At 41.4% G+C, this 19,377-nt stretch overlaps 1 protein-coding gene across 6 annotated transcripts in view; it reads left to right on the top strand.

The window, feature by feature from the left end:
* The window catches only part of TLN2 (talin 2), a 473,758-nt gene that overhangs the window by 311,254 nt on the left and 143,127 nt on the right, over positions 1-19,377 (top strand). For all 6 annotated transcript variants that reach the window (XM_037833795.1, XM_037833797.1, XM_037833796.1 and 3 more), the window contains 11 exons: positions 137-292; positions 2,623-2,724; positions 3,439-3,515; positions 5,996-6,176; positions 7,094-7,207; positions 9,281-9,389; positions 10,058-10,266; positions 10,780-10,878; positions 13,998-14,165; positions 15,405-15,699; positions 17,946-18,112. In XM_037833795.1, coding sequence (XP_037689723.1) covers positions 137-292; positions 2,623-2,724; positions 3,439-3,515; positions 5,996-6,176; positions 7,094-7,207; positions 9,281-9,389; positions 10,058-10,266; positions 10,780-10,878; positions 13,998-14,165; positions 15,405-15,699; positions 17,946-18,112 — 1,677 coding nt within the window. The remainder of the gene's footprint in view (positions 1-136; positions 293-2,622; positions 2,725-3,438; positions 3,516-5,995; positions 6,177-7,093; positions 7,208-9,280; positions 9,390-10,057; positions 10,267-10,779; positions 10,879-13,997; positions 14,166-15,404; positions 15,700-17,945; positions 18,113-19,377) is intronic.

Here is a 19,377-nt window from a genome sequence, read left to right as displayed (position 1 = left end):
TTCCAGTGACCCTGACTGTCTGAAACACAGTATCCATAAATTAACTCTAGATAAAACATTGTGAAATTACCACCCTCTTGGCAAAATCAGATGAATTCAAAGGAAGAGCAGTGACTCTTGGTATCTCTTCTTTCAGGAAAAGATGAAAGGCAAGAACAAACTGGTGCCTCGCCTGCTGGGTATCACCAAAGACTCAGTGATGCGTGTGGATGAGAAGACCAAGGAGGTGCTGCAGGAGTGGCCCCTCACCACGGTCAAACGCTGGGCAGCTTCGCCCAAGAGCTTCACGCTGGTAGGGGCTGGTAGAGGGCAACGACGGGCCCAGCATGGCCTTGGTGGTATCGTGGGGGCAGTAGAAAGGACAGATCTAAGCCTGTTGGGTTTCCCAAGCCTTAGGGAGCCAGCATAGAGAGGGGAAGATGGTGGAAGTCCATCTGCCAAGAGGGGGCCTGGTGTACGAGTGAGAGATGTCAGCAAGCCCAGGTTTATTCAGCCACCGATTCTTTCCTGGTGCTCTACGTCTGCCGCAGTTCATTAACTAGGACCACAATGGCTCTCAGGGTTCTGTATTCCTGTTGACATCCTGAAATGAAGCTTTATAGCACTTGGAAGCCCAAGGGCTCCTCTGTATCTCTAGTTGTTTTAGAAATTCCTGAGAATTACATTATCTTGCTGAGGAATGTTTTCCCTGGCTGCCTAGAAAGAGAGTATGGTATATAGTGGAAATAGCATAGACTTTGAGATTAGTATTGAAAATCCCACTTCATTTCCCAGCTTTATGTCCTTGCTCAAGTTACCTCTCCTCTCTGAGACTTAATTTCCTCAGCTATAAAATGAGAATAGTAATACCTCCTTCATGGAGTTGCTGGGATTAAGTGAGGTGATGGTGGTGAAATGCTTGGCGTAAAATTCTTACAAAATAGAGAAAATATGTACTTGTTCCAGGTCTGCCTTCCTCCAGCCTCAGTATATGCTGTTAGCAGTGTATGACTGTGTAGCCTTAAATATAGCCACATTCACATGTAAGATTAGACAGGACAGATATTTATGGGTCAGGTTGAGCAACAAGAAAAATCGAAAAATGTTAAGATTTGCCAGTTCCTTCAAATCTCCTGAGGTATACTACTCTCCATCTCCACTGAACACTAGAAATGTCAGCAAGCATCTAGGCAAGATCTCATAATTGGATATCAGCCAAAATGGTGTCAAGAAGAGGCCTTGGAGGGAGTAACTTGGCTGTCTAATTTGATCATTGATTGATGGACTCATGCAAGTTGGAAGAATCTTTAGGAATCATACCTCCTTTCCTCCTGTAGTCAGTGACAACTATACCTGCCTGACCCTTAAAAATGGGGGTGTTCATCCTCAGAGAGCGAAGTCCTCATCTTCCATTGTAGGAAGTCAGTGGGTAATTCCTAAAATAGAAAAATTAAGACATCAGTATAAACATGTTATTTAGAAATATTAGAGAAACTTCTAAAAGAGTTTGAATGGTTGCCTTTGGAAGGATGGAATTTTTGGATGGGAATGGATGGGGACAGCTTTGCTACCCATGTTGTAATACTGTTTGACTTTTTGAACTAGGTCCAAGTACTACGTTTTAAAAACAAAAATGTATTTAAAAAATAAATTAGAAATAGTGATGAATCTCAGTACCTAACAGCACAAGAGAGAATGAATATCAATATTTTCATGAACATATGAAGTTATATTAATAATTGTAACCTATTCCTAGCCTTTATTTAATTTCCGAGTATTTGAAGATTTTTCTTTGCCTCTTTGTGTTACTGACTTTTAGTTTGATTCCATTATGGCCAGGGAACATATTCTGTAGGATTTCAACTCTTCTAAATTTAAGATATGTTTTATATCCCGGGATATGGTCATCATTGGTATTCAAATCTTCCATGGATGCATGAAAAGAATGTGTATTCTGCCACTGTTGGTGGAGTACCCTATAAATGTCAGTTAGATCCTGTTAGTTGATGGTGTGTTCATTTCTTCTATATCCTTGTTGTTTTTCCATCTAGTACTTGTATCAATTGCTGAGAGTGAACTCCCCAACTCTAATGTGGATTTGTCTATTTCCTCTTTCAGCTCTATCATTTTTGCTTTGTGTATTTTGAGGTTCTGTTGTTTAGTGCATACACATATCTTCTTGGTGGATAGATTGTTTAATCATTATGTAATGTCCCTCTTTTACCTAGTATTTTTCTTTGCTCTGAAGTCTACTTTATCTAATGTTAATACAGCGACAACAGCCTTTTTTAAGAATACTGTTGGCATGATATATTTTTTCCTCCTTTTACCTTCAACCTACCTATGTTATTATGTTTGAAGTGAATTTCTTATAGACAGCATGTAGCTGTGCCATGTTTTTAAATCCACTTTGTCAATCTCTGTCTTTGAATAGGTATACTTAGACCATGGACATGCCTTCTTTCCAGCTTATAGAACCCTGTTACCATTGTTTGCTGAATAATTTTAGGGTGTTTAGTGTTATTTAGAGGGGAGGAGCAGGGAAAAGTAAATCTCTACCATCTTGTTCAGAACTGGAGCTCCTAGCCTTTAAAACTGCTGGTATGTCTATATTTCTTCCAGTACTGTTCTTTTTTTTCCCAGGATTTTGGGGAATATCAGGAAAGCTACTACTCAGTACAAACCACTGAGGGAGAGCAAATATCCCAGCTGATTGCAGGCTACATTGACATCATCCTCAAAAAGGTATCTTATATGGATCCAATTTGAAAAGCAAGGCCACTCTATAAAAGGGCTCAATTTAGATGACGTAGATACCTTGAAAAAACCCTATTTGAAATATATCGTTTGCTAATTTAATCTTTGGCATTAATATTGCTTAAATATGTCATCCTTGACCTAGAATCCTACAAGAATTTCTGATTTTGCTGCAGCACATATTTCTATCATTTACTGCCAAGTAATGAACAAGACAATATAGTTTAGTTGGTGAATGGGTCTAGCCAACCCCTCAGCATCTTCCTTTCCTAGCTGTGTGTGTGTTTTGTGCTTTCCAGCCTCTGTAGAATCCAATTTAAAGGGCTGAAAATGTTGCTTGCATTTTTCATATTTATTTTACCAAATTTAATGGAGATATATGCCATAGTTGTATATAGATTTCCTGAAGCTTCAGAATACAGCCCAGTGAAATAACCAAGATCTCGAATATTAACATATGTCTTGATTTTAACTATGTAAAATTGAGCCTGGGCAACAGAAGACATTATAGATACTAAATGATGGTCGTCTTTTTTTATTGTTGCTATTTTTGATTTTATTCACCCATCACATATGAAATATCCAATAAAAGAAATGCTGGTAAACCTCAACATTTTTGTTTATGGGCTCCCTTCAAAAGTCTTTTAAAAGATCCATGTGCCATCTGCTAAGTTCCACTCTTGTGCCTTGTTTTACCTACAGAAACAAAGTAAAGATAGATTTGGACTCGAGGGCGATGAGGAGTCAACTATGTTAGAAGAGTCCGTTTCTCCAAAAAAGTATGTATTATGATAAGAGCTGCCAGATTGCCTTCTCCCAAAATGGGCAGATTTCCTCCTGCCAGCCCTGGGGCTGTCACCCTGAAGTGTGTCGCCTGGAGGAGATGACAGTAGATGGGATAGACAGGTCTTCCTACGCAAAGTGTGGGCTCCAGACGAGCAGCATTGGTGTCTTTTGCGGGGAGACACTGAATGGGGTGTGGTGTTTAACTCAGTCATTAGAGGCAGCGAACATTTGTGAGTCCTGTTCTTCATTTCTGATTTAAATTTCATGATCTGAGTCATTATCGTCAAAAGGTTGGAGAATAAGCTTCTGTTTAATTCTGGCCCTTTTCGGTTTGGAGGAGTTATTGTTTACAAGCACCCGCTACATGCCATGCTTGCACAATGTTATGGGCACTGGAGTATAGCAGAGAGCAAGGACACGGGTTCTGGAGCCAGACTTCCTGGATTCAAATGTGGAATCTGACTTTTACTAACTGTGTGGCCTTGGGAAAGTGACTTAATATCTGCCTTTGTGATCTCATCTCAAAAACGGAGATAATAGTAGTACCTTCTTTATGGGTTTTGTTGTGATGGCTGATTATTCATAAAGTCCATAAAACAATGCCTGGCATATAGTTAGTGATATCATCATTGGCATTATTTTAAATTCAGAATAGTCATTTTTAGTTCAGAATAGTTTCAATTTAGACGCATTTTAGGATGAGGAAACTGAAATTTATTAAAATTCAGTAACATCTAGTAAGTGATACTTGTTTTGAAAACTCTGTGACCATTGTGTCAAGTAGCGTGTTGTAACTTTTTTTTGTCCACACTTTACTGTGTGTATCTGACATGCTATCTCATTTGATCTCAAGAACATCCCAGTATGCAAAAGTTATGCCAGGTATTACCATCTCCAGTTCATGGATGAGGGAACGGAAGCTTGTGGAAGTTAGTTGAGATATACACGTAACAGATCTAGAACTTAGATTCAGATATTTTGCTGTTCCCATAGCACACTGCCAGAAAGTTCTAGCATATTCTAGTATATTGAACTTCCTTAGCCATAGTAATTGTTTCTCTAACTTTTCCACCCTTTCTGCTACTTTCTCACAATTTGCTTCATAATCACCCTGAAGGTGCTTTTCCATTTATCTCCTGTCAATACACAAATTGGAACCAGCTTTGATGTGACATATTTCAAGTTCTTGCTACCCTCTGGCAAAACACCATAAATCCTTGAAATTATTAATGGCCATTGATGGAAATTGGCAAGCTAATGCTGCCTGGCAGGGTGAGGTGTTTTCTTCTGAGGCCTCTGCTGCACTTGAGCTTCTTCCCATAGGAGTAGTTGTGTCCAAACCCAGAGTGTGGGGACCCTCCCCTTACTGATGCTTAGGGCATCACTGTGGGGTTTAATCAAAGGCAAGCAGGAAGGATGGTTCACATTGGTCCCTATCTAGACCTTCCATTTCTCCTGGTTGAGATCTTAGAATGTAGCTGACTTCTACTGGAGCTCCCTGATCTACCACCCTTCATGTCAGACATTAGTATTTCTCCACAGATATCCATGGCATGGTATCCTGGCATTTTCCTTGGCTCATGAGCTTTGCCCTGGGCAATAGAAATTGATCTGTGATGGTTCAGGAACCCTGGGACAGAGGCCCCTGCACTTAATGCAGCTATACACTTCCCCCCACCCCTGCCCATTCACATGTACAGACACCCCACCACCACCACCGCCTCTCCCAGGGGTTTGTCCACTGAGCTGCTGAAGCAGATATGCCACCTTCAGACTTCTTACCTTCATATGTTCAACTTCTTTTGCACTTATCATTCATTCTAAAAAAATTTCAAGAAATAAAAGCTGTATAATTTTTTAGTTAGAAACCCTAGGAGTCTCCCCGAACTTTAGCTGGAGGTCATCTGGAAGAGGTATCAAAGTCTGCTATATTGTGAAGGACTACCTTCTCTGTGGTCAGTGACCTTGGACCTGGGTGGTGGGGGTGGGGTTAGAGGGGTGGGCGTTAAGGCTGTGGGAGATTTAATACAAAAGTTCATTTCCATATTTCTCCCTTCAAACTGAGGATAAACCAATAAATTATATCCCAGTACCTAGAATGGGACCTGATGCAGTAGATATTTGTAGAATGTATGCTATTTTAGATAGGATATATCTAACAGTAGATGGATTTATCCAAAACTTTCACTTGCACTTGAAGAACATCATCATTATGGGACTGTCTTTTTTTCTAAGAACATGCAGTTGCATGATATCATGAGCCTAGTAAATCGCTAAATTGGGAATAATTATTTAAAAGGATTTGTTTCAGCGTTCTTCTGGGCATTTTAGTGTGACTTCTTTGTTTGCAGTTCTCCATTTGTGTGTGCCTCTTTTAAAGTGTCCTCTGCAGCATAAAGTAATGAAAAATTGTGACATGTGGTACCTTACATTTCACTCCACAGGGAGTGACTCGACTGCCTCTCCCCCGCAGGTCCACCATCTTGCAGCAGCAGTTCAACCGGACCGGGAAGGTAGAGCACGGCTCTGTGGCACTGCCAGCCGTGATGCGCTCGGGCTCCAGCGGGCCCGAGACCTTCAACATCGGCAGCATGCCCTCGCCGCAGCAGCAGGTCATGGTCGGGCAGATGCACCGAGGCCACATGCCCCCGCTGGTGAGGCTCTCTACGTGTTGCTCCTGCTCGTCAGCCTGCTGCCTCCAGTGCACAGGGAGGGACTCCAGCAGTGCGATAGGTTGTGTGTCATCTACCCTCTCAACAGTTCTCATGTGAAACAGGCTTGTTCAGCTGTGCATTCCCAGTGCATTCTCTTAATTGCATGAGTCTGGTAACTAACTCCCTGTCTAGGATCAGAGTTGTCCTCGGTGGCTGGAAAAGACTTAGTCATCTTTTAGAGTAACTTGCTCATGCAGGAATAGAACCCTACTTCCCTGCCTTTGCAGCCTCAAGCTCATTAGCCCAGATGCTCCTTGGAGAGCCCTAGTAATAAACCAGGACCCTAGTGAGCCAGACGCTACACCTGAGCAGATTGTCCTGTCCTTTCTGCTGTGCTGGTCTGCCTGTCTGTCAGTGCCTCTCTCAGGCCTGCCTCAGGAATCAAGAACTTTCTAAAAGCTGAGAGCCTTGATGCTCAAAAGTAATTTGACTCTGAAGAAGTGTGTTGACTGTAAGTTTGGGTGGAATCCTTGAGTATTTAACAAGAAGAGTTTTGGTTTTACACACATGTGTCTCCTATGTGTAAAATCTTTTGTCCTCCCAGCTCAAGGAGTCGATCTCCTTAGTGTCCTTGCAAGGACTCTTCCTGAACATTCTTGTTGGCTAATTAAGCCACACACTCTTCTGACTGTAATCCCCCTATTGCAAAAACCCTTATTTAGTATTTCATGAATATAACCGAATATCTCTTTTTGGCCCCCCAAGTTGAAATGGGCAGTGGTTCAGGCAGTAGTTTGAAGTCTACCTTGAGTTTTTTTTCCTTGAACCCAGAATTCAGTTTGGCCTTGATTTGTGTAGAGGGCTGTGTCCATCCCAGGGTGTGGTCTGATCCACCTTATGTTCCTTTGCCTTTGCAGACGTCAGCCCAGCAGGCTCTTATGGGGACCATCAACACTAGCATGCATGCTGTCCAGCAGGCCCAGGATGACCTCAGTGAGCTCGACTCGCTGCCGCCTCTCGGCCAGGATATGGTAAATACTGTCTGCGTGGTTTTCATTCATCATCTCTGTGCAGAAAACAGTGTTACGTGCTCTGCCTGTATTCAGCATTCTGTCCCTTCTCAAGCTAGGTGAAGTGGAGACCCATCTTCTAATTATAAGATATTGAGTCTTTTCCCTAGGTTGCATCTGCAGGAGGAGAGAACAGTGGGATCTTCCTGGCTGATAGTAGGAATATACAAGGGCTAGGAATAGGCACTGGCGACTCTGGAGTCAAAATGATCTAAGTTCAGATCCCAGCTCCACCGCACTGACTGTGTGAATCCAGGCAACTTAACTCTCAAAGCTTCCATTTTCTCATCTGCAAATAGGGTTGTTGTGCCTGGCACATAGTAGGAGCCCAATAAGTATTAACCGTTTTTGTTATTAATTACTACCAATGGTTCCCAAAGTTGAGCATGCATCAGAATCACCAGGAGGACATAAGACACAGATTGCTGGGCTGCACCCCCATTTTTTCTGATTCAGTAGTCTGATGCAGTTCCAACAAGTTCTCAGTGACGCTGATGTGTCTTGTCTGGGGACCACACTTTGAGCACCAGGGAATGAACCATTGAGCTTTTCAGCAGGCAGAGTAATTAGTTAAGAGGACTTGCGTAGCTGCTGCAGCATTAAGTCATCTAGTCCCTCGTTAGTCAAATTGTCCTCAACAGGCAGCATTGGCAATACCTTGGATCTTACTGGAGATGCAGAATCTTAGTCCTGACCCCCAACCTACTGAATGAGAATTGCACTTCAGCAAGGTCCTCATCTGTTTCATGTGCACATTAAAGTTTGAGAAGCACTAGCTGGTGCTGTTATTCTCAACCATACTTTGTACACTAGAATCACCTAAGGAGCTTTTTAAAAACCTAGGGCCCCATCTCAGGCTAAATAAATCAGTTTTACTGGGGGGTGTGACCTGACTAACAGTGTTTTGTAATCTCCCCAGGTGAGTCCAATGATGGACCAGCATTAAAAAGTGCTGCTGTTGGATTAATTGTTGCCATCATGAGGGGAGAACCAAGATGCAATTTGTAGCCCCATCTTATCCAGCCAGGATAACTGCCCTCCAAATCCTACCTGAAAGCCTTGTTTTCCATTTATATATTTATGTGTATATAGGTTGCTAATGTCTTCCATGCTGTTTTTCCAAGTACCTTAAACCATTAAAATTTTCCTTTTGGGAGCTTCAAAATGGAAATATTTATGGCAGACTCACAATTCCAGCCCAATTGTGAGATGAAGTTTTAAAATATTTGAATTTAACATTCCTGCTTCCCCAGTTTTCAAAGATTTAGAATGCAATAAAATATCATTAGTGCTAGAAATATCCTGAACCTAGATTAGTATTTTTTGTGTTTTGGGAAACAGATCAGCACCTAACATTGCTGCAGGGTCATCATTATTAATGAGGATGATCATTTATTGGCGAAGTTCTGAAATGCCAGAAATTAGAGTTTGTTGTTCATAGGTTCCAATGAACATAAAGCATAAGAGCTAGAAAGGTTTTTAAAGACAATTGGTTGAGATGTGCCCAAGGTCATATCACTTGTTAATGGTAGAGCTAATCCAGTACCTGACCCCCAGCACTGCCAGGAAAAGTGCCACATCTTCACAGCAATTCATGTTGTAAAAAGGAAAACATGTGAACTGAAACACACTAATTCTAACTCTGCTTCTTAAAAAACAAGACAAAATTTAGCAACAACTGTTGGTGCTAGTGTGCAATATTATTATTAGCCATGAATGCTTCTCCTCATCCTTTTCCAATTGAATTTACCTAAGTAAAGCCACATAGAATTTTGCTTGTAAGATCGTAAAAGTGAAAAAAGAAAAAGAAAAAGTGTTATAAGAAACAGGGAGTATTTACTTGTTCTGCATCTGTGAACAGGCATGAGGCCTGTTAAGGACGTTGCTTAAGATGACTTAAGGGCCTTGTCTGTTGCAGGCCCAGGAGGAAAAGTGCAGCCAAAATGTCGGTCTCATTTTATGATGTGGCTTCTCTGGTTTCCTGGGTAATTCTGTGCACTGATTATGTGATTTTGCAATTGTCTGGTTTTGCAGGCGTCTAGGGTATGGGTTCAGAACAAAGTTGATGAATCCAAACATGAAATTCACTCTCAAGTTGATGCCATTACAGCTGGAACGGCTTCAGTTGTTAACCTCACGGCTGGTAAGTCTCTAAGGTAGAGATCTGTGGTGTATCATGGTTTTGTTTTAAAAAAAAAAAAACCCAAACTCTTTATTTTTTGAGTGAAACAACAGATTTTTCCTACTATGAGGAGACAGTCTATTTTTAGGAACTCAGTGCTTCTGGCATTTTCTCCCCTTGATCCAGGAGAAATGTAGGGAAAATCTTACCTCTTTTTGGCTACATCATGCATCGTCATTAAAAAGCACTTATGTGGCTCTACTCATTCGTCAGTGTGCTAGACATCCTTCACAATTTATTGAGGCTAGTTTCTCCCTTCTGGGAGCTTACACTCCAAACATGGTTTTGAACAACCAGTGTTTCAGGGGCGGAGTTGGCCACCCTCAGCTGCTGACAGGGGCTTAATGAAAAGGGCTGTGAGATGCTGAGACTTCCTTTGGAATTTTAAAGATGTTCATGCTCAGTATTTCAATATATGAGGCCTCACAGGGAAAGAACCTTTTGAAGAGTAGTCTAATTGTGCTCGTTTAGTGTTTTGGGCCTTTGACTTCAGCAAGATGGTGGGTGGGAAGCTCCTGCCAGTGTGGGGTTTTGAGAATTCTCCCCAGGACCACTTACATCCTGCCAACTTGGTCTGTCTTTAACCTTCATTGCCCTCCCTTGATGGTGCTGATCCTTCCCTGTCCCAGGTGACCCCGCGGACACTGACTACACAGCTGTGGGATGTGCGATCACCACTATTTCTTCCAACCTGACGGAGATGTCCAAGGGCGTGAAGCTGTTGGCAGCCCTCATGGACGATGATGTGGGCAGCGGGGAGGACTTGCTGAGAGCTGCAAGAACCCTCGCTGGGGCAGTGTCGGACTTGCTGAAAGCTGTGCAGCCTACCTCTGGAGAGGTGAGCTGTTGGGACAAGCAGCTACTCAGGTTCTAATGAGACAAGTGCATCCTTTGGGTACCGTGGGGCTCTTGCTTCCTGAGCTTTCCTTCCATCCTGATGGGGTGTGTTACCACACAGTAGTATTTGGAAGTTGTTGAATTGGGCGCAGAAGCTATTGTTCAGCCATGGGGATTGGTTGAAGGTCTCCCCACCAAGAGTACTTGATTGGACGCAACCCCAGAAACTAACATACATAACTAATACACATTTAAAGGGATGGGATACAAGTTTGCATCCTAAATTCCATTAAAGCACATCTCACTTTCTTTCCAGCTGAACATTCAGATCCATCTACTTACTGCTGATTTCTTTGGGTGTCTTCTTAAGTTTCACGAGGATGTTTATGCCTCCCATCTGGCAGACAACTGAGACACTCCTGCAGGATTCCTCTCCCTGTTCAGCCACGCTGATGAGACCAAAGAGGGAATGTATTTTCTTTCCATCCATGGTGTGTGTGTTCTCTGTTCATAGCCTCGACAGACCGTTTTGACTGCAGCTGGAAGTATTGGACAGGCCAGTGGGGATCTTCTGAGACAGATCGGAGAGAATGAGACCGATGAGCGATTCCAAGTAAGATTTCTGCAGCATCGCCATCTTAAAAGGAGAATATGTGATATATAGACCTGAACAGGGAGAATGTAATGATAAACAAACTGTATCTTTCCTGAGCCATCAAGACTAAGATTGAGGTAGATTATTTGTGGGTAAAGGTCTTTTTATGTTAATTTTTAAAAAACTTTTTAATGGAAAAATTCATTTCACTTGTATCATGCATCATTGTTGAAATACAATTATTTAGCTCTTCTTTTTGTTGGTGCGCTGGTATTCTTTAAACACAAAAGTGGAGAGGATGGTGTCATGAATCCCCATGTATCTTCTACCCAAGGTCTATCATTATCAACTCATGGCCAATTTCATACTATCTCTATAGGGGCAATTCTTAATTGCTTGTACATATATGAGTGCTAACATGTGCACACTGGTACATGTGCCCACAAACACTGAGTTTAGGCCTGTTTTGGTATTCAAACAATACAAAATTTCAATTTTCTGTGTCCTTTCCAAAACCACTAGTGTAACAGAGAAGGCTTTTTTGTGACCCTTCTTTTTTAATACCAGGAACACATGTTGTTTGTCCTCTGGTGAACAGCTGTAGCCAATGTTTGCAGCTGACTTGATGCACTGCCAGCCTCACCCCACTGCCGCTCAGACAAGTTCAGCTTGTCTGGGCGCATTGCTGGTCCACCACTGATGGGGGTTCACAGTCCTGCTGCTGGGGTGGGACAGGCTAAGATGTGCTTCTCTTCTCACATACTTATGGGCAGATGCCTTCCCTCTCTGCTTCCTCTTCCCAGTTTTGCAAGTGTTATCTCTGACTACATCCTAATTAAAACATGAAGTTATAGCATAGGTCCTTTGGAAGGTGTCCTTTTCCATATACAGTGTCAAGTTTACTGTTTGGAAGTTCTGCAGAATTTGCATTATGGCAGGTAATTCTTTGCAGATAGGCATCTAATTAGGAATTGGGTAGATCTGAGATTCAGTTGCTTAATTATCTTGAAGTGGTCAACTTACTTTCCTGAAAAAAATATTGTTTCTCCCAAGGGATTTGGGAAGGTTGAAGAGAAGGTGCTTACATCCTTGTAGGATTTTTAAAGGCTTTACCTTTTTTCTTTTGTAGTAATGTTTATTTCTTTCCAGTGTGCTAGGGAAGCACGTTCAGGTTCAGGATGAGGTTCAGGAAAGTAGCAGACTTTGTTACCTGACTTCCGTATTTTTTGTTTCTGTGAGGTCTCTTGGTAAACACCAGTGCAGTAAGGTGATACTTCAAACTCCTCCAGTAGTGGGTAGCCCCTGGCTTACTGACATTGGATTTCTTAGTCTCTGTTTTCCTGATTCTTGAGATCCTATCTTGGAGCTTTACTTGCGTTCTCAATGTACTGCATGTTCCCAGAGTTAACAAAGATTTATTTTACATGGGCTACATAATAGTGGTCTTGTTGAAAAGTTTGACAAAGGCCTTGTCAGCAGCTATAGCTGTAGTATCATGTTCTTTTTCTAACTGTATTTTTTTTTTCTTTTTTGCATGAGAAAATTAATAGAAGGAACAGGATTTCTTTCAGTGATTGTAACAAAGCACTGTAGGACAATCATGATTCTACAGGACCAATCTTGGTCCCTGTGGGAAAAATGGATTAAAAATAAAGTGAAAGAATACTATGGCCCACTTTGGAAAGTTATTTTTAAAAATCTTCTTAATACTTTTGTGACATTCAAGCCTTTTTTCCACTGGGCCTTTAGAGATAGGTGTCCAGGAACTAAGACTTTGCAGATTGTGTTGGAAGCACTCTCTTAAGGGTTGTGTGGCAGACAAGCACCACTCAGATGCCAAAGGCATCTTCAGGTTTTTGCAACATAGGCTTTGGGTTTTCCTTGGATATCTAGTACAACAGAGACATAAAAATATATTGGACTAAGTTGTTCCTTTAAGACCGCTTGGTTTTTGTCAGTTTTAAAATTAACTTACTTGGTGGATTCACAGGTTTCTGATTTTCCTTGATAGCATGTAGTCTTTTATCTGTATAGAATTCTACAGAATTTAGTATGTCTTCTCATAAAATAACTGTAAAATCTCTGTGGGTTCCCTTTGCATTTAGATTCAAAAGTGCTTTTTATTATCTGATGAATTAATGAAGACTCTGACTGCATTTCCTATGGGGGAAAGCCTGGATGTGTTTGTTCAAAATAAAATCACTCATATGTTTGGGAAGGTACCTCCAAACCCAATAAGCTACCTTCACTATTAAAAGCAAAGATGTAAATTCTGTGTAACCATGGTTATTCTTCAGATCAAAGAGATGGGGGACAAATCTAGCAGGCTTTAAAGCAAAGGAGCCTCTGTCCTGCAGCCAGAATGTCTTTTCATTGAATTGAAGCAAAAACTTTTCCTCAAGGGGTCAGAATTTCTTGCATCTTCAGACCTTCTTGTGACTAGTTTATTTATATAGAATCCTTCTCCACTTTCCGTAGTAACTTAATCCCTAAGGCTGCAGAATGCTGAGAATAACTTAGGTACAGAGAATTCCTCGGCTCTTGAGCTGTCAGTGTTGATGACAGCTATTTGCCTGTGCATGTCCAACGTTGCCCTCTGGAGGCAGAAATGTGGCTGAATTTCTGAAAATAACTTAGATCCTTGTGCAGAGTAGCGATCTGAAAGATAGATTTTCAAGTTACAGTGGAGCATGGTGGCTTGGAGGCCATGAACTTTAACCTTCTGTAACACATGGCATTTGTGGTGTCTGGATATATTTTCAAGCTACACCTGATCGACCACACTGATCACATATCCAAGAGATGTGGTAGAGACTCTTAGTATCAGATAAGTACATGAATGTGAATGCCTGGTTAAAATGAAAATCCTTTCCCAAAATGAACCTATTTGAGATTTCAACCTGTGCTGCCTAACGGATGTATAAGAGACCATGTTATTAGTTGTGAGTCTCCTTCCTTAATTATCTCTAAGGATAAGTTGACATTTCTGAAAAATGAATGGAAAAACTATTAAAGTGCTAGAGGGAAAATCATATGGAATTTTAATAAAATGTTTAGGTAGCTGCCACATTTTCTTTTCAGACTGTGATGAGTAATTAGAAAATATAAGTGAATGGTCTTTGGTTCCCTTTCCTCAGGATGTTTTGATGAGTTTGGCCAAAGCTGTGGCCAATGCTGCTGCCATGTTGGTACTAAAGGCAAAGAACGTTGCCCAAGTGGCCGAGGACACGGTCCTACAGAACAGGGTGATTGCCGCTGCCACCCAGTGCGCCCTCTCTACCTCCCAGCTTGTGGCATGTGCCAAGGTAAGCCAGCCGGCACTCCCAGCCCTCTCTACGAAGTGTCACATGCTCCTGTCTGCCTCTAGTCACTCCTGGGGAATTGGGGCAGAACTTGTGAAAATAGCCCAAGACTCAGGGCTTCCTTAAAGTATCTTCTTTTGGATAGGATTTTAGCATAATCTGTCTAATTCTGCTTTTATCATTTGTTCTTTGCACAGGTCCTCTCAAGCACTTAGTACTTTTCTGTGTCTTACCATAATCTCTGTTTGCAAATCACTATTTCCCCCTTTTGGACTTTTCAATATGTCTTATTATACCTGCATCCTAAGGGTTCTTGCATTATGCAGTACAGCACTATAAGTGGGTTCAGAAATAATCTGCAGTGTTTATAAGAGCACTTTCTATACTGCCCAGTGCCAAAGTGAGGATATTAATTGTTACCGTTTAGGGTGTACATGTTCTCTGCAGCATACTTCACCTCATTAAATCTCCTCAACAGTCTTGCTAATCAGACATCATCATCCCCCATTTACTGATGAGAAAACTGAAGCCCTTAGGTGTTAGGTAAGTAGCTTAAGGCCACAGGAGAAGTCAGTGGTAGAATTAGGGTTCTCACTCACGTCTTTCTGACTCCAAATGCCCTTTCTACTCCACAACATTGTGTCTTTGCTGAGATGATGCATCAGAAGATGGGAGATAACTGTTTCTCGATTTCATGGTGTGCAGTGTTGTGTGGATCAGGGATCTGTCTCAGCCTGGCTGTTCGTATCTGATGGGAAGATTTGCAGCATCAGTCAGAGGTGTCCTTGGTAGTCTCCCCCCTGTTTTCCCTGCCTACTCTCCCAGGATCCACAGATAAATGACAGAATTCCCCTACTCATTAAAGCCTTGGTGTCTTTGGAGAAAGAAATACAATTCTTGTAAGTAATCTGCTTTTCCCAGCCCAGAAGACTCAATTCAGAGGTTTCTAAAAGTTGGAGGCATAATTGGTAAATATTGGATATGTCTCTTTATAGAAGTGTAGTCAGTAGTATGGATTGTCATGTATCACAGATGAAAACATAAATTAATTATCAGAACATCTCACCTAGGTAAAGTAGAAGAACAATGTATGAGAAACCTTAGCAATGGTTTATTTAATCCCTGACCCTGTAAGAAAGGAACTGGGGCCCAAAGCACTAAGGAACTCGGTGGCAATGCTCGTGCACGCTGGGGCCAAGAGTCGTCCCGCAGTGCCCAAGACCTGCTCTTGCGTTTCCTCAGGTGGTGAGCCCCACCATCAGCTCCCCTGTGTGCCAGGAGCAGCTGATCGAAGCAGGGAAGCTTGTGGACCGCTCGGTGGAGAACTGTGTCCGCGCCTGCCAGGCGGCCACCGACGACAGCGAGCTCCTGAAGCAGGTCAGCGCGGCAGCCAGCGTGGTCAGCCAGGCCCTGCACGACCTCCTGCAGCATGTCCGACAGTTTGCCAGCCGCGGAGAGCCCATCGGCCGCTACGACCAGGCCACCGACACCATCATGTGTGTCACCGAGAGCATCTTCAGTTCCATGGGCGATGCTGGTGAGGGGCTGGGCTGCGGGCGGATCAGCTTGGGGTTCCCTCATGGTGAGGCTCACGAGGAAGGAAGGAGAAGGCTGCCCGCGTGACTGTCAAGGGCCACCTCTCGTCAGCCTCGGTGAGAGCCTTCCTTGCTGAGGCTGGTAAAAAGATGAGACGCCTGACACACCCTTCCATAGCAACACTTAGTGACTTCAAAAAAGAAAACAAGTAACTAGTTCTACTCTTTTACAATTTAGATTTGCAATAAATAATCTTTCAATTTGTAAGTTGAAAAATAAGTTTTCCACCAGCAAGCCCATCACTACCCCCATCCACATCCCCCAAATTGACCACTTGCCACTTTATTTTAACCTTCCAGAAATTTTTGATCTTCCTACAGTCATAAACAAATGTGTGTACATACAAAACATACATATGTTTGTATATATGTATATGGGTATAGCTCCCGCTTTAGTTTTATATAAATGGGATTGTTTTATACATTCTCTTTTGCTTTAATATATCTTAAGACTTTTTTCATGTCAACCTATTCCTTAATCTTTTTAATGACAGCCTAGTATCCTCTTCTATGGATGTATCACAATTTACTTAACCATTTATCTTTTAATGGTCATTTAGGTTGTTTCCAAGTTATTTTGTTGTTATTTTGTTTTGCTTTTCCAAAAAATAATGCTACAGTGAGCATTCTTTATCTGGCAATGCTTGGGGAGAATACATGTGGGATAAGTTCCTATCGTTGGAATTGCTGGACCAACATGTCTGTAGTTTTTTATTTTAAGTTTCTATGAAACTTATCTTCAGAAAGTTTCCTCAATTTGCAGTCTTATCAGTAGTTTGTAAGACTGTTTTCCCACTTTCTCACCTGCCATAAGTATTTTTCAGAAAATTACCTTGTGACCTTCTAGATGTTCCTTAAATGATTTGAGAAGATAGGAATTCTCTATACATTTGGATTTTTTTTTCTTTTCTTTTTGTTCTTTTAAATAAACCTTTTATTCTGTAATTGTTTTAGACTTACAGAAAAGTTGCAAAGATAATGATAATAGAGAGGTCCTGCATAACCCTTTCCCGTTTTTTTCCCCCAATTTCTCCCATTTTTATTATTTTACATAACCATGGCACATTTGCCAAAACTAACACAGTAGTGTAACTATTAACTAAACTCCAAACTGTATCCAGATTTCACTTGTTTTTCCATTAATGTCATTTTACACTTCCAGGATCCAATCTAGTATGCCACTTTGTATTTATTAGCACATTTTGATTTTTATAAAAAGCCCTTTTCCCTTACTGTTACATTGCCTCGGCATTCTTCTCAAATGGTCTTTGGAAAAGAAAGAAATCCATTACGGTTCGGTAGTTTTATTTTTATTGTTGGCTATTACACCCCTCCCACTTCCAAGAGCGGTAGAAACAGATATCAGTAAAATTGCAGTTAAGACCAAAACCAGTACTGGAAGGAAAAGGGGAGGGTGAGCAGGGAGAAGGGGAAAAATGATAAGGAGAGCCCTTGGTCAAAGGAAATCTGAGCATTTGAGCATAAAACTGGGGACTGATTGTGCTTCCTATTAGCCGGAGCAAAATGGCACAAATATAATGGATTATAGGATACTACTCATCTAGTATCCAAAATTAAAAATGATTTATTTCTATGCCCATTACTCACAGAGTTTGTTATAAGGGCTTTTGTGTTAGCGGATTCTTGCGGTGAGAAAAACAATATTTTCTCAATCATTATTTACTAAAAGTAAGTCTACACAATAAATCTACATAATTTTGCTCTCTGCTTTCTCTTTATAAAATTATCCTCTTTGGTTTCTTATGTCATGTTTATCCCTCATAGGTTGATTGAACTTGGATGTATTTGGGTGTGCAGTCTTGGCAGCCACAGGGAATATTTTCGGTTCTGGTTCTAACTCAGGTGGTGTTTAAGAATAGAGGATGCATATGAGCCTCAGTTCTCTCTGTCCAGCTTGCCAGAGGAGTAGAGACAGGACTGTATTGGCTATTGAGGGTTTTGGGTTTTTTTGTTTGTTTGTGGGGCTTTTTGTTGTTGTTGTTATTTGGTTTGATTTGTTTTAATTTTTGGTAACATGTAACATAATTTTTCATTTTAACCATTTTTACATGTACGATTCAGTGGCATTAATTGCATTCACAATGTTGTGCTACAATCACCAACTCCTGAGGTTTTATTGCGCTTTAGAAGCAAAGAAACACTCCGCCACCTCTATCCCATCCTCTAGGTGAGATGGTGCGCCAGGCTCGGGTCCTGGCCCAGGCCACCTCAGACCTCGTCAATGCCATGAGATCAGATGCGGAAGCGGAAATCGACATGGAGAATTCCAAGAAGCTCCTGGCAGCAGCAAAACTCTTGGCTGACTCCACTGCTCGCATGGTGGAAGCGGCAAAGGTATTGCATTGGATTTGTTGGGTTGGAAAGTGATTATTATTGAGAGTTAGGATTTGGAAGTTACCTTCAAGATAGAGGATGGTCAGCAATGAGTGCATTTTTGTTTGTTTGAAGCCTGTATGGCTTTGTAACATTTAACCTTGTTCAGGTGGAAAAGGAGAAGGATGTAGAGCTTATGAATGAAACTCTTTAGGAGAGTGGTGTGACTCAGCTGTAGACAACAGGTTGCCCTGCTTAGCAAGGGCTGTTTTCCCACTGGCTCATCACCATTGACCGTATTGAAAATGGTGATTAATTCAGACTTGAGATTTTCAGCAGTAACTTCACTTCCATGTGTTTTCTTCCCGCAACCTTAAATGTTACCCTGCCCTCCACTTGACTTCTCAGTTAAACTCCTAACAAGAGGTTGCATAGTATAGTGGTTCCTACTTTACTGGTCCAATCCCAGTGGCAGTTGTAAAGATTACATTTGGTAAAAATTTGACAAAAGAGAGTTGAGAGCCAATATTGTGCAATGTAACAGCAAAAGCCAGTGATTCTTAACCAGAGGTTTGTTCCAGAGGCCTCATAAAAGATATTAAAATGAATGTACTTCAGTTCTACCCCAAAAGATTCTGATTCACTGGTCAGTTGTGGGGCCAGTGTGTGTGTGTGTGTGTGTGTGTGCATGTGCATGTGTTTATGCTCCACAGGAGATGCATACCTCTAGGTGAAGACTGTTTAAAATGGATAAGGTATATTTTTCTGTTTTTTTTTTTTAATTATGTGACTAACATTTCTTGGGAAATTAATCAAAAATGCAGATATATGTAAATAAGTAAATAAAAATCACCTTCAATTTCATCACCCCCAAGATAAAATTTTCAGTGTATTTCTATGCATATAAGATTTATTAAACATTCCCACATCTTATCCTACCTCTCTGCCTCCAGTAGAATAGTTGCATATTTCAACCAGATAAGTGAATTACTTTCCTCACAGTGTGGTGTGGCCTGCAGTGTATAATGTGCAGGATCCTGCTTGTCTGAACTTGCTGTTGTGTTACCTGAAAGACCGCAAGTTCTTCGAGATCCCTCATGGGTTCGGGTAAAAGAGAGACCCAAGAAAGAGGCAGGGTCTGAACTTCCTTCCTCTGTCCCCTGACCCATTTCAGCCAAAGAAGCTCTGCCCTTCAAAAACCATTGTAGCAAAAAAATATATAATAGGGTTTTATGTCATGGCATATTTTTTTAAGGGTTTCCCTAATATTTTCTTTCTTTGTTTCC

This window comes from Choloepus didactylus, chromosome 4 (genome assembly GCF_015220235.1).
Source record: "Choloepus didactylus isolate mChoDid1 chromosome 4, mChoDid1.pri, whole genome shotgun sequence".
In the NCBI taxonomy this organism is placed as follows: Eukaryota; Metazoa; Chordata; class Mammalia; order Pilosa; family Megalonychidae; genus Choloepus; species Choloepus didactylus.
The sequence above is the reverse complement of the archived record's forward strand: the minus strand, read 5'-3'. Positions and strand labels throughout refer to the sequence as shown.